Source organism: Hemicordylus capensis, chromosome 5 (genome assembly GCF_027244095.1).
Source record: "Hemicordylus capensis ecotype Gifberg chromosome 5, rHemCap1.1.pri, whole genome shotgun sequence".
In the NCBI taxonomy this organism is placed as follows: Eukaryota; Metazoa; Chordata; class Lepidosauria; order Squamata; family Cordylidae; genus Hemicordylus; species Hemicordylus capensis.
In genome coordinates, this window is record NC_069661.1 from 37,880,825 (window position 1) to 37,896,171 (window position 15,347).

The following is a 15,347-nucleotide window of genomic DNA, read 5'->3' on the forward strand; positions in this document are numbered from 1 at the left end:
TTTGGCCCGTTTGGGCCTTCCCCCTCCTGCATGGCAGCCATTTTGAAGGCCACCGTGCCTGCACAATGGGCCTCTGAATGGCAGAGTAAGTGTGTGTTTCGGTCTGGGGTCAGACCGAACAGGGGGTGGTTCGGTTCAATCCTGAATAGTTGGACTGAACTGGTTCGACGTCAAACAGTTTTGACGTCGAACACGTTTGCACATCCATACCCTTTTCAGGCAGCCATTTTCTGCCTGAACAGCATTTATTTCGCTTTCACTCCCTTCAGTGAGGGAGAGAAAGGGAAATACACACTGTTCAATCAGCAAACAGCTGCCTGAAGTCCACTCCAGGGGGAGTGGACTTCACTGGACTAATTGGAGTTGAGTGGTGAGCCAGGTGACACCCTGGCCATGCACAGGATGTTTCTGGAGAAGCTGCTGGCGGGGCTGGAGACAGGCCATCTCCACTGTTGCACTTTAAAAGGTTAAAAAGAAAGGGCATTCTTCCTCCCCCCCCCCCAGATAGCCACCAACAGCGCTCCATCCCACCTTGGAGGAAGAGAAATGGGGTCAAGGACTGGCCTTGGGAGCCCCTCAGAGGCTGTGGGCCAGGACACATTTGTCTCCCTTTGTCTTATTAATGGTATGCCCCTGTGTATCCAGATGGTCACATGACTCAGTTCTCATTATTTGTTCAAGAAGATGATCAAAATGTAATGTCAAAAATATGGAAGGATGGAGAGGCCAAGTAAAGTCGAAATGAAGCTATACAATTTAAAGCACAGCAAAAATGATCTTGCAGAGCAGCAAAAATGATTTTGGAGTATATATGTGGTACTTAGGCAAATATTAAATTGGATGGGTAACAAGCATGTTTCTGGTAAATGTATTTCCTGTCTTTATTGTGTGGCTAATTGCTGTATTCGATCTTAACTGTGAACTGTTTTGAAAATGATAGGAAGAAGTAGAATATGTGAATGAATGAATGAATGAATGAAATACATGCATACATATATAAGCTGCAGTTTTGCAAAGGGGAAAAAGGAATGTTGAAATAAAAGGGGAGGATAAAAAGATTTCACAATTAGCTATTAAGTATGTGCAATACTGATGAATACATGTGCTTTCTCCAAAATGTTAAGGTTTATAAGAAACATAACTAACGATATGCACTAATGATGTGCTGAATATTCGTGAGGTTCAATTTTGTTTTTGCAAAAAGATTCCCTAATACATTTTTTAATGTTGTTGACAATGGCTGTAAACAATGGCTGTTTACAGCCATTGTGTGTCTGATCTGCTGCTACTTCTGCAGCATTCTTTTTACTTGAAAATGCCTTATTCAATACATGATCCTATTAGCCAGTTCAGGAAACGAGTTGAGTGGGGTGGGAATAAAGGAATGCATCTTCCTTGCCCAGACAATGGAACTCATGTTCTCTCATGCTATGCTGGTAGTTTTATAAGTCACCAGTCCTGTGTGACAAGAGTTTCATCCTGATACACTAGTCATTGGAGATGACCAGTCAGTGCTGACACTGGACAAATTTTGCACTGTTGAAAAATACTACAGTGCTAATGGACAACATCCATGTCTCGATGTGCATCTGTTTGCATTCCATTACCTTCAATGGTGTGCCTCCAGAAATTCATTCAAATGCTGTCCCAATCCGCATTTGCCTCCAACTAGTCAGCTACTGGGTTGGAGGGTGGAGAGTGACTGGGTTATGGGGAGGCAATGGGGGCACTCTCCTTACTCCCCAACACCCATCTTCTTGGGAGCCGTTTTGCATATTTTGCAAAGTGGTATGAAGAGTTACCAGTGAGTAGGGCTGTTCTTACAGGGCATCAAAAACATTCATGAACAACCTCTCTGAAGCCATCTTATTGCAGTACTACTGCCACCTAGTGTCAGTCTTGTTGCTGTGAAATTTGTGAACAGCAGGAAGGAGATTCCAGCATCAGTTTCATGTATAGGATCACTTTGAACTCCTTTTTCTGCTTCATCAAGTGGGGCTGAAAATATATAATAAAATGAGAATTCTTTTTCCATTTTAAATTTTTATTGAATTTTACAATAGCTTTTACCTTCAAATTACATTCATTTATCTGATTCTACACATAAGTTAATATTGACTTCCCGCTTGCCTATCTGCGTGGTTCACAATAACTATACATATAAACCATTGCTATAATAATTCAAAACCTTCATACTCCACAATACTACTCGATTTTACCCAACCCAGCCTGCTGTTATTGCTATATTTTAAACCCTACTGAAAAGTCCATATTAGAAAAATATTTCTTTAAGTAAAGCAAAAATGGTTCCCAATCTTCTTTAAAACATTCCAAATTTTCATCTCTTATAAGTGCTGTAAGCTTTGCCATCTCGGCATATTCCAAATTTTTTATCAACCATTCTTCTTTTGAGGGCATTTTAGTGTCTTCCCATTTTTGCTCATATACTATCCTGGCCGTCGTGGTTGCATACATTAAAAATGTTGAATTTCTTCTGGAAAACTCTCTTCCAGTTATTCCCAGCAGGAAGGATTCTGGACTCTTAAGAAATGTCACTTTAAAATTTTTCTTCAGCTCATTAGATATCATATCCCAAAAGGCCTTTGCCTTCCCACATGACCACTACATATGGAAAAAATTTCCCTCACATTGTCCACATTTCCAACATTTATTTGAAACATTTTTATACATTAACGCTAATTTTTTCGGTGTCAGGTACCACCTATACATCATCTTATAATAATGCAGTAAACTTTAAATCAGTTTTCCATAATTTTTCCCAAGCAGCCATATCTATATTGTGACCCACATCTTGAGCCCATTTTATCATAGTTGTTTTGACCACTTCAGAATTCCTGATGTGGATGAGGAAGCTTTTTATCTCTCATAAAACTCTGAAATAATATTGAATTTGATCACATGAAAAAAGCACCACAGCCAGTGAATACGTCTGTGAAGAAAAACAAAAGATGCCATCACAGAATCATTGGCCTTGGAGGGAATAGAAAGCCATTCATCAAATCCGTTACCTCAAGACTTTTCTGTGTATATCACTCCCACTTCTACTCTAACTGTACAAACTAAACCTGGTAATGTTGATCACAGGTGCCACAAAGCAGAAAATAAAAGTAGATTAATTGAAGTATACAGAATTTTGTAGAACATATAGCTCAGGCTGACTCTCATAAATGAGTCAAACCAGACACTACAAGATAAAGCAACCTATCTGCTTGGGAGTGTACCTGTGGGCAAGGCTGATGGGTGTAGGGGAGAGCACCAGAAGTGATAAAGATTTAGAAAAGCAGATTGACCAGGGACAGGGTGTGTTAATGATGCCCTCTATCCAATTATTTAAAAGCCTTTCAGAAAGGAAGAACTACTGTTTTCTCATCTACTAGTGCAGTTCTGAGCCACAGAGAAGTAAATTTAGGTTAAATATTTGCTAAAAGTATGTTTATTTATTTTGTTAAATTTATATATCACCTTTCACTAAAAATAATCCCAAAACAAGATTATTTATAATGAATTTCTGGACTTCTGTTAGTAAATTCCCTATGGAACAAGTTGATTAGAGAGTTAATGGTATCTAATTCCTTGGAGGTCTTTAAGCAATTTTTGAATTTGAGGAGAGCTGGTCTTGTGGTAGCAAGCATGAGTTGTCCCCTTAGCTAAGCAGGGTCTGCCCTGGTTGCATATGAATGGGAGACTAGAAGTGCGAGCACTGTAAAATATTCCCCTCGGGGGATGGAGCCACTCTGGGAAGAGCATATAGGTTCTAGGTTCCCTCCATGGCTTCTCCAAGACAGAGCTGAGAGAGATTCCTGCCTGTAGCTTTGGAGAAGCTGCTGGCAGTCTGTGTAGACAATACTGAGCTAGACAGACCAATAGTCTGACTCAGTATATGGCAGCTTCCTTTGTTCCCATGTTCCTAATGGGCATGCTGTTCTTGGGATGCTTTAGATATAGGATGATCCTTCTAACTGCAGTAAAGGTGAAGTGTGCCGTTGAGCTGGTGTTGACTCCTGGTGGCCACAGAGCCCTATGATTGTCTTTGGTAGAATACAGAAGAGGTTTACCATTGCCATCTCCTGCGCAGTATGAGATGATGCCTTTCAGCATCTTCCTATATCACTGCCATAGAGGTGTTTCTCGTAGTCTGGGAAACATAGTAGGTCAGACTAAATGATAAATGGTACTGTCCCACTTTGTGATAGTCTATTTCTCCTGTGTATAAGTTACATATGATATTAGGAATAGATGGACCTGGATCGTGATCCATTGCATTCATAAGTACTGCACCTGCGCAGCACCTCATGGCTGGATTTTCTAGTTCCTTGTGGCACCTGCATTCCGCCTCTCACGCTCAGCGTATTTGTTACTTCCCGTAGTTAGGGCACCATTTTGTCAGTTCTTTTCCGACTGCCAAAGTGTCAACACCTCCTTGGCTGCTCCTCCTCAGTTATTGAATCATTTCTACAAAAGAAAGAGACATACATTTATTCTACAGGATGTTTTTTTTACTATGGACTGACATTCATTTTGACAACTCTTCGCTTCTTGGATGTTGGCTTTGTTTTTTGATTATTATTATTATTGAACTGGACTTTGACTATTCTTTGTTTATTGGATGTTGGACTTGTTGCTACTGTTAAGCATGTTTTGACCAACAAATGGACATTAAGAAAGCCTTTAAGAGGTGCATGGAGTGCAGCGGGAAGCTCCCATCTACCGACCATCATGACTCCTACCTCTTGGAGAACACCATAATACGGTGTCCTGCAAGATCTGCATCTTGTTCTCAAGACAACTCTGAAGAGCTGTGCTCTTCTATTTCAAGTGGCACTTTATAAGCAAGCTCTGAGACCACCAACCCTCAATGTCGGTGTTGGTAATGAAATCAATGTCGGGGACTGCCACACCTGCACAGTTGAAATCCTTGACATCCACTACTGCTCCGTCGACTTCGGAGCATGTTTTCAAGTGTCTGAAGGAGCTCCCAAAGGGTTCCACCTCAATGCATTGACACAAGCAAAATAAGAAAAGGAGATAATCAGATGAAGGTCTATCACCTCCACCTCCAAAGAAACATCAACTGCACCGCATTGTCAGCCTGTCCTTTTTCCAGCTAGGACACTGAGACAATCCCCCTTGACCATGAGGGAGGGGGCTCCTTGGCATCGTGAGTCAGCCTCTCCTACAGGGTCTGTGGTTGTTTTGATACAGAGGAGGATCCATAGGACATGGACACGGTAGGGCTTAGCCCCTACCACAGCTAGGTCATTGTTTTCCATACTAGACTCCACGGAAAGCACACCCACAGCATCTATTTTCCATGGCTTCTTGAGTCAAGGAATGTGGACCTTTACATCGATGTGGACTTTAACATCGAAGAGGTGCCGGTGTCCATACCGAAGATGTCTTTGATGTTCCCTGTCTGCCTGGCTACTCAACGGCCATCGACATCAAGACCCATGAAGGTCTAAGCCATGGTACCGATAAGTGAACTATCTGGCTGCTCTTGCACTAGCCCTTGGAAGACTCCGAGGGAGAATGTGTCCACACAAGGTTTGATGGAACATAGAGAGTTGATGCATGGCTGTGGGTTCTGTCACTCAATCTGGAAGTGAACCATTGACATTCATAAGACCCTCCCATTCCTCCCCACTACAGTAGACTGAAGTATTTGAGATATTTGGACTATTAGCAGTATTTTGTGTGTATCAAAAAAGTATACTTACCAGTGACTTTACTCATGGGATGATCATTTATTCATGGCGGTCATCCAAGGACTGACAAAATGGCGCCCTAACTACTGAAAGTAACGAACACGCTGAGCATGAGAGGCAGAATGCAGGCACCATGAGTAGATAGAAAATCTATCCACAAGGTCCTGCACAAGCACAGTACCCCATATTTATGAATGTCAACTGATCACTTCCAGATTATCAGTTACAGGTAAGCAATTGATGTGGGGTTTTTTTTTAGTATGTTTGTGTAATGGAGTTATAACAAGTAAATATATTTCTTTAGGATATCCTTTGGACTTAACAGTGTTTGAAGATCACATTTGGTTCTCTGATTGGGCTGGGCCTTCATTTCTGAGAGTGGATAAGAAGACTGGCCAAAATAGGGTACGCCTTGGAGGCAGCATGCTGAGACCCACATCATTGGTTGTCATTCATCCTTCAGCAAAACCAGGTATATTTGAAAGCTTATGCATTTTTCTAAGCAACTTCCATGCCTGTCAGCATTAACACGTTAGATCATCTGACAGAATATATCAGAAGTAGAATTGTTGGCCAGCTAGTTCTTGACAAGCCAACTAATGTAACTCCGATATTCAAAAAGGGATCCAGGGGCAGGGGAGGGGGTATCCGGGAAATTACAGGCTGGTTAGTTTAACTTCTCTGCCAGGTAAATTGATGAAAAGCATGCTTAAGGAGAAAACTTAAACATATAGAAGAACAGGCCTTGCTGAAGGAGAACCAACATGGCTTCTGCAAGCTCAAGTCTTGCCTTGCTAAACTTTTGGAGTTCTTTGAGAGTGTCAAAGGTGGATATCCACTTTGAGAGTGGATAATGGTGATCTGGTTGACATAGTGTACTTGGACTTCCAAACAGCTTTTGACAAAATCCCCCACCAAAGGCTCTTGAGTAAACTTAGCAGTCATGGGATAAGGGAGCAGGTTCATGTGCGGATTGGTAACTGGTTGAAGGACAGGAAAAAGGAGTAGGAATAAATGGACAGTTTTCACAATGGAGGGAAGTAAGAAGTGGAGTCCCCCAGGGATCTGTCCTGAGACCAGTACTTTTTAACTTGTTCATAAATGAACAAATTGTGGTAAGCAGTGAAGTGGCCAAATTTTCAGATGACATTAATCTATTTTGGGTAGTGAAATCTAAAACAGATTGTGAGGAGCTCCAAAAGGATCTCAAACTGAGGGAGTGGGCAACAAAATGGCAAATGTGGTTCAATGTAAGCAAATGTAAAATAATGCATACTAGCCAACCCGCACAGAGCATCTGTGCGTTCTTTGGGGCCGGCTGTTCCCCCCTCCCTCCTGCCCCACTCTCCCTCCCCCTCCCTCCCTTCTGCCCAACACTATTGAACTCTTCCCCTCCTGCCCACACTACTCTCTTGCCCCTCCCCTACCTCCTGTCTCACTCTCTCTTGCCCTCCCTCCCCCTCCCACCCCCTCTCTCCCCCTCCTGCCCCAGTCTCTCCTGCCTCCCCTCCCCTCCCCCTGCTCCTGTCTTCTCCCCCTGCCCCACTCTCTCTTGCCCTCCCTCCCCCTCCCCCTGCTCCTCTCTCCTGCCCTTCCCCTCTCACCCTGCCCCACTCTCTCTTGCCCTCCCTCCTGCCCCACCCACTCTTGCCCTCCCCACTCTCTCACCTTCCCCCTCCCCCTCTTGCCCTCCCCTCCCCCACTGTCTCTTGCCCTCCCTCCTCATCCCGCCTGCTCCTCTCTCCTGCCCTTCCCCTCTTGCCCCTGCCCCACTCTCTCTTGCCCTCTCTCCTGCTCCACTCACTCTTGCCCTCCCCCACTCTCTTACCTCCCCCTCCCCCTCGCCCTCCCCCTCCCCCTGCCTCACTCTCTCTTGCCCTCCCCTCCCCTGCTCTCTCCTCCTTCCCCCTCCCCACTCTCTCTTGCCTTCCCCCTGCCCCTGGTCTCTTGCCCTCCCCCTGCTCTCTTGCCTTCTCCCCTCCCCCCTGCTCTCTTGCCCTCCCCCTTCCCCCGTGCTCTCTTGCCATCCCCCTCCCCCTTCCCTCCTCCCCCTCCCCTCCTCCCCATTTTACTCTCCTTACTGGGCAGCGGGCGGCCAAAAATGGCCCTGCCATTGCCACTGCCTCCTCCTGGGCAGCAAACAGGGATGTCCCGACACCCGGTTCCCTCCCACCCCAGCCTCCCATGGGTGCCTGGCCTCGGCTGCCGGTCCCGCCGCCTGGCCGAGCGCCGGCTCCACGGCCTGACCCACCACCGGGCCGAGTGCCACCTTTGTGGCCGGGCCCGCCACGCCAAGTGCCGCCTCCGCGGCCTGCTGGGCCTGCTGGCGCCGCTTGCCAGCCTCTGCGGTCAACCTCTTTGGGGCTGGCTACCTCTCCCCCCACCCCCAGTCTCTGCCCTGGTCTCTGGGCAGGCATGGGCCCAGGCTGCCGGGCCAAGTGCCGCTTCCATGGCTGCGCCCACTGCCTCGCCTGGTCGGGCCGGACCCACCGTTGCCGTGGCCTGGCCCGCCGCCGGCCAATTCTCCGGGGTGCACCAGCTAATTAGGCACCTCCGCCGCCCAGCCAATCAGGCTGGACACCGGGACGCACATTCAAAGGCACACCCAGGAGAAATAATAATATAGATTGGGGGGGAAAAAACCCCAATGTCACTTATACACTAATGGGGTCTGAGCTGTCAGTGACTGACCAGGAGAGAGATCTTGGGGTTGTGGTGGACAGCTCCTTGAAAGTGTTGACTCAGTGAGCAGCAGCTGTGAAAAAGACCAATTCCATGCTAGGGATCATTAGGAAGGGGATTTAAAATAAAAATGCAAATATAATGCTGTTATACAAATCTATGGTGTGGTCACATTTGAAGTACTGCATGCAGTTCTGCTCACTGTATCTTAAGACGAACATTGTAGAACTGGAGAAGCTGCAGAAGAGGACAACCAAGATGATCAGGGGACAGGATCACCTTCCTTATGAGGCAAGGCTATAGCATCTGGGGCTTTTTGTCTGGAAAAGAGATGACTAAAGGGAGACATAATAGAGGTATATAAAATTATGCAGGGAGTAGAGAGAGTGGACAGAGATAAACGTTTTTCCCTTTCTCAAAACACTAGAATCAGGGGTCATCCCATGAAACACATAGAGACATCTCAATGGCATACTTTGTGATTAGGTCATCAACCCTGATTCAAGATGGTGGATGCGTAAATGTTTGAGGTGCAGCTGGGCTAACTTGTGGACCATCTAACCAATTTGAACCAAATTTGGTACAGTTGTAAATGACACATTGAGACACCTCAAGGGCATAGTTTGTAATTATGTCATCCACCCTGATTCAAGATGATTCAAGCATGAACGTTTGAGTTGCAAACCCTGATTTGAAACAAATTTGGAATTTGATTTAAACCAGATTTGTAGTGACATATAGACAATTCAGTCTTGTAGTTCAGTGATGTCATCCATCACATTCAGGATGACAGACACATGAATGTTTGAGGTGTAACTGGGCTAACTTGTGAACCACCTAACTGATTTGAACCAAATTTGCTACAGCTGTAGGGACACATAGGGATGGCTCAAGGACATAGTTTATAATGATGCCAGCATAGTGTAGTGGTTAGAGTGTTGGAGTAAGATCAGGGAGACCTGAGTTCAAATCTCCATTCAGCCATGAAACTCATTGGGTGACTCTGGGCCAGTTATATATCTCTTAGCCTAACCTACCTCACAAGGTTGTTGTGAGGGTAAAAACAACCATGTACACCACTCTGGGGTCCTTGGTTGGAATATAATAAATAAATAAATAAATAAATAAAATAACTCCACCTCAGTTGAAGATGGCAGATGCATGAACGTTTGAGGTACAAGTGAGAACTGATTAGGATCAAATTTGGTACAATTGTAGGGACACATAGGGACACCTCAATGGCGTATTTGTGATGATTTCATCCACCACAATTCAAGATGGTGGATGTGTGAATATTTGAGGCACAAATGGGGTAACTTATGAACTGCCTAACTGATTTCAACAAGATTTGCTACAGTTGTAGTGAATGACACATAGGGACACTTCAACAGTGTAGTTTATGATGTCATCCACCCCTGTGTAAGATTGTGGACATGTGAAAGTTTGAGGCAGAAGTGGGCTAACTTGTGAAGATGGTAATTATCAATTAAGATTATAGTGAAAGGAAAGTAAGCAAATTAGTTCTTACCAGAACAACTTTTTTTTTTTGCTCTGAGTTTCAGAGAAGTACAACTCCCCACAATCATTACTAGCTAATTTTGTCCTTGGTATAGCAACTGTGCCTTTTGATTTTATTTTAAATTGTGACTTTGCTTGTTGCTTTCAATTGTGATCCAGGCACACAGATCAGGATCTTTGTTCAGTGCTAGTAAACCTGTACATTTTGATTACAGATTTGAGATGCTGAAGTGAAACAGTCTGTCCACTCTTTTATTCTTATTGTTTCAGGCCATACCTTTATGTCTAAGGAGGGAGTGCCAAATAACAAGACATCAGCACTGGAAACATTTTACCAACATCCTCTGAGCAACAATGTGCGTGGAGATAGCAGTGGAGACCATCTGCATATCAAACAGATGCTAAGTGCTGAAATTGTGGTATCTGGTAAAGACAACCGTTTCCTGTTCCATAATGGCAGGACTGGCTGATGGAGCCAGTGATGGGTAGAGAGGTTCTAGAGAGCTGGAGACTAGAAAAGCTTCTCTGCTGTTGGTAGGATCTGGTACTTTTGTAGAAAAGGTGCCTATTGCAGGATCAAAGTGGCTTGTCTGCCACTGGTAGGATCTGGTACTTTAGTAGAAAAGTAGCCTTTTGTAGGATCCAAGTGCCTATTTGTTTTCTCAGAATACAGCTGGATGAGATTGCAGGAGATCTATGAATGAATTTCCTTCCTGCTGATGCAGATGTAGCCAGGGGAAAAATTGAGATCAGAGGCATGATGCCCAGGAAAGGTATTTAAACTGCTTAAATAACCCCCAGCTTTTATTTGCCCTGTGGGGCAAAACATACAGGCATCTGATTTCTGTATATTTTGCCCTATGTGGCAAATAGCTCAGGGATGGGTATGATTTGAGTCAGAACTACGGTGCAGGAGAAAAAGGGTTAACCTTCCAAGTGTTATGGCCCCTATTAGCAACCCCCATGCTTGCCTTTCCCCTCTTTTAAAAACTCAAGAGTGATTTGATCTCAGATCTTCCACCATCTGATCTACTTTGGCCCTTGGATTGCAAAGCTGTAGAACAGGATACAATCAACGGATTTTAACCTTACTTTGAAATTTGCATATCTGTTCCAAGCCCTGACCCTCATCTTTAATGTTCTTAGTTCCTATGACTACCATTTTGGTTGTCAGACTTCCATGGTTCACATGTTTGAGCAACTATAAAACACAACCATACAGGATTTAAAAATAGAAACAGAAGTAGAAAATTATTTCCAAGAAGACCAAATAACACTGCATCTCTCTGAGGTCATGTTTATTTTAGTAAGAAGGTGGGTGGTTAAACCACTGCATGCTCGTTGGCATGAGGTCTAATACATACTTCAAAAGGTTGACTCTAATTACTTTGTCTAAAGCAATTAATTATTTTGAGCACCTGAACTATGGATTAATTGAAGTGATCTGTTCTTTGTTCTGTGCCACAGACCAGAATGACTGTACAGAGTTGGGATGTGATGTCAATGCTGAGTGCATTATGAATGAAGAAGGCGCTACTTGTCAGTGCCAGGCAGGATTCATTATGGAAGGCCAATTGTGCTATGGTAATAGCAAGATTTTAATGCCACTTGCCAATATTATAGAATAATTTTAATTATAGAACTCGTGTGTGTGTGTGTGTGTGTGTGTGTGTGTGTGATATGTGTATAGAGAGAGAGTGTGAGAGTGCCAGCTTATTTTCAAAGTTTTGAGATAAGTAATCATAGAAAGAACATAACAATACCATTAAAGCAGATGAAAATACAAACGAAAACCCCAACCTATCTGCCAGCTTAACTCTGACAACCACCACTCCTGCTAAATCAGCCCAAATCTATAAATGTAAAGTGTGCCGTCGAGTCGGTGTCGACTTCTGGCAACCATAGAGCCCTGTGGTTGTCTTTGGTAGAATACAGGAGGGGTTTACCATTGCCAAAGCTACCTAACAGAGCAGTGGGGAAATAAGCTTCCTAGAGAGCAGAAGGCTGTTGGTTCGAATCCCCGCTGGTGAGTCTCTCAGAATATGGGAAACTCTTATATCAGGCGATATAGGAAGGTGCTAAAAGGCATCATCTCATACTGCACGGGAGATAGCAATGGCAAATCCCTCCTGTATTCTACCAAGAAAACCACATGGCTCTGTGGTCGCCAGGAGTCCACACCAACTTGACGGCACAGCCTTTCCTTTCCTTACCATTGCCATCTCCTGTGCAGTATGAGATGATGCCTTCCAGCATCTTCCTATATCGCTGCTGCCCAATATAGGTGTTTCCCATGAAGATTCGAACTAGCAACTTCTGGCTTGCTAGTCAAGTCATTTCCCCACTGCACCATTAGGTGGCACCCAAATCTATAGACTTTTACATATTCCTGAAAGAGATTTTGGCCCAGATTTCATCAGGTCTTTGAAGAGATGGGTTTCCACAACAGTGAGGCAAATACCAAGAATGCTTTTCTGTGTGCCCTTGTACTCTGAATCTGGCACAGATTGCATTGTTAAGAGGCTGCCCCATTTTAGAGATTACACATTAGGACAGATGGCAAGAGGTAGTTTCTAAGAAATATTCAGTCCACGTCTTACTGCATTTGCCCTTCTCCAGACTGTCAGATTTGCTAAATGAGCTATCATCAAAAACTCAACAAGGCCTCTGTGTTGAACGTGTAATGTGGAATGGACCTACCAGAAAAATGAGCAAATTTTTGTTCTATTTAGCTCTGACAAAATGCCCTTGCTGTACCTTCTCCCAGCTTTCAATACGTTTTCTCTTGCAGATGTGGATGAGTGCATTTTTAACATGGACCAGTGCAATCACAGTGTGTCAAGGTGTTTCAATACTGAAGGCAGCTATATTTGCAAGTGCATGGTGGGATATACTGGAGATGGGCTTCATTGTTCTGGTGAGCTAGTGAGTTGGAGGCTGTATTGCTTCCCCCCTAAAATCTTGCCTTTTGGGAGATTTTTTCCCCAGTTTTATACTTTTTGTTCCAGTTTTGGACTTTTCCCATTTTTGTACTTTTTCCAGTTTTGTACTGTTCAAAGGGATTGTTGTGGCAGGGTTCTGAATAACAGTCAAAACTTTGAACAGTTGCTACTTATTACTGGGGGCATCATTAGGAGGTGGCCCATGGGATTTGTACCCTCAATGAATGTCTCAGAGCCCCGAATCTCATCATCCACTTCCTTCTTGAATGGGGTAGGGGGATCACCGCTTCTGGTCTGTCTTCGCCCTAAAAGGTGCTGTGCTGGGGACAATACAGATGCTTTTGCCCCCAATACAGCACTTGTCTCCTCCACCAGTTTCCCTTTGAGGAGGAGTCAGATGCAAGTGAGCCCCTGGTGGCGCAGTGGTAAAACTGCCGCCCTGTAACCAGAAGGTTACAAGTTCGATCCTGACCAGGGGCTCAAGGTTGACTCAGCCTTCCATCCTTCCGAGGTTGGTAAAATGAGTACCCAGAATGTTGGGGGCAATATGCTAAATCATTGTAAACCGCTTAGAGAGCTCCGGCTATAAAGCGGTATATAAATGTAAGTGCTATTGCTATTGCTAAGTGTTCTTTCAGGGGGACACAGCTGAGTTTAACTATCAAAAGGGGGGTCCTGAGCCCAGATCTTTTGATTACCTAATAACGCCGTGCTTTTCCCCAGCAAGAGATACAGTGATGTATTTTGGAATTACATGCTAATTATTTCAGTCCTCTTTGGTCCGTTAGCAAGAACTGTGTTGTTATTAGAGGTGGTTTTAGATAATCTCAGGAAAAGTAAGGAAATAATGCTGCACCCACACTACTAATTCCTAGTCCAGATCTGGGCATTGCGAAGGAATACATGACTTCCACTTATAAGTGGAAGGAAGAATTCATTAACATTTATTGATAGGCTCTGCATCTTAAAGAAGTTCAGAGTTTGCAAACATGGCTGCTTTTTCGTTATTCAGTGAAATTGTCTATAAAATAACCTTCAAAAAAATTTTAGAACATCAGATTTACTTGGATCCATTACTATTTTTATTGTGACAATGAATCAATTATTGAAAAAGGCAAGGAATTGGCTTCTTATCTGATTACCACAGCTACAATTATATATAAATATATAATTTTATATAATAGAATTTAGTTTGTGAACAATGGAGATAATCCACAATTCCCAACATACAAGGATGGTTTGGAAAAGTTTGAGATATTGTGGCTATGACTAAACTAACATCTTATTTTTGAATCAAAAGGAGAAAAAACCAAGTGGAATATGTTTATTAAGAATGAATAATAATTGGATAAGGGCAGGAGAGACTCGAGTTCAAATCCCCATTCAGCCCTGACACTCACTGGGTAACTCTCAGTCACTTTTCTCTCAGCTTAACTTACCTCACATGGTTCTTGTGAGGATAAACATAACCATGTATGCTGCTCTGAGCTCCTTGAAGCAAGAGCGAGATATAAATGTAAACATACATAAACAATAACTGGTCTTTCTTTAATGACTTTGTAAAAATATTTATTTATTCCATTATATACCATCCAAAGCAAATGTCTCCTGGTGGAGTAAAAGTAAAACCACAGATTAAAACCAAACTATTAAACCGTTTAAAATAATATACAAACAACAACATCACCCACCTACAGCTGATCAAAGGAGAGTGTCTTGAGAGCTCTTTTATTTTATTTTTATTTATTTACATTTTCTATCCCGCTCTTCCTCCTAGGAGCCCAGAGCGGTGTACTACATACTTAGGTTTCTCCTCACAACAACCCTGTGAAGTAGGTTAGGCTGAGAGAGAAGTGACTGGCCTAGAGTCACCCAGCTAGTTTCGTGGCTGAATGGGGATTTGAACTCAGGTCTCCCCAGTCCTAGTCCAGCACTCTAACCACTACACCACGCTGGCTCTCTTTTAAAGGTGAAGCTCTTACAACAGCAGTAGGTGTTACAGACAGGGCTCCCCGCCCCCAATCCACTCCTGATTGGCGTGTGCCAGGCCACATATTCGCTGGATTTAATCTGACCTCCCTGCGGGCTATCAGGGACCAGGACAGACAGGGCTTTGTTTTTCTCAGAAGAGAGGCTGCAAATTTTGACATAGCCCGAGTTATGTTGGGGTAAAAAAATCCTCTCTTTCCAGCAGCTTTTGAAAAAAAGTCTGGGGCTTCTGCTTTCTCTGAAGGTGTGGATGGAGGTGCTGATGGCTAGGCAAATGGTCCTTCTAATCCCTCGAATTAAAATGCCTCAAATCTGCTGTGAAGCAGATTCGCTGTTCAGATACCCCAGGCATAGAGCCATGTGTGAAAAACCTCCCGGCCGTTCATTTCAGAGCCTCAGGGCAGCTATGGAAAATATCTGACCCTGAGTCGCCATCAGATGAGCTGGTGGCAACTGCAGGCAGACCTCTCCAGAAGATCTTAGTAAGCAG

At 43.8% G+C, this 15,347-nt stretch overlaps 1 protein-coding gene across 8 annotated transcripts in view; it reads left to right on the forward strand.

The window, feature by feature from the left end:
• The window catches only part of EGF (epidermal growth factor), a 91,826-nt gene that overhangs the window by 57,449 nt on the left and 19,030 nt on the right, over positions 1-15,347 (forward strand). For 6 of the 8 annotated variants that reach the window (XM_053256962.1, XM_053256957.1, XM_053256958.1 and 3 more), the window contains 4 exons: positions 6,031-6,198; positions 10,197-10,352; positions 11,394-11,510; positions 12,718-12,843. In XM_053256962.1, coding sequence (XP_053112937.1) covers positions 6,031-6,198; positions 10,197-10,352; positions 11,394-11,510; positions 12,718-12,843 — 567 coding nt within the window. The remainder of the gene's footprint in view (positions 1-6,030; positions 6,199-10,196; positions 10,353-11,393; positions 11,511-12,717; positions 12,844-15,347) is intronic. The other 2 variants (XM_053256960.1, XM_053256959.1) reach the window with 2 other exon arrangements.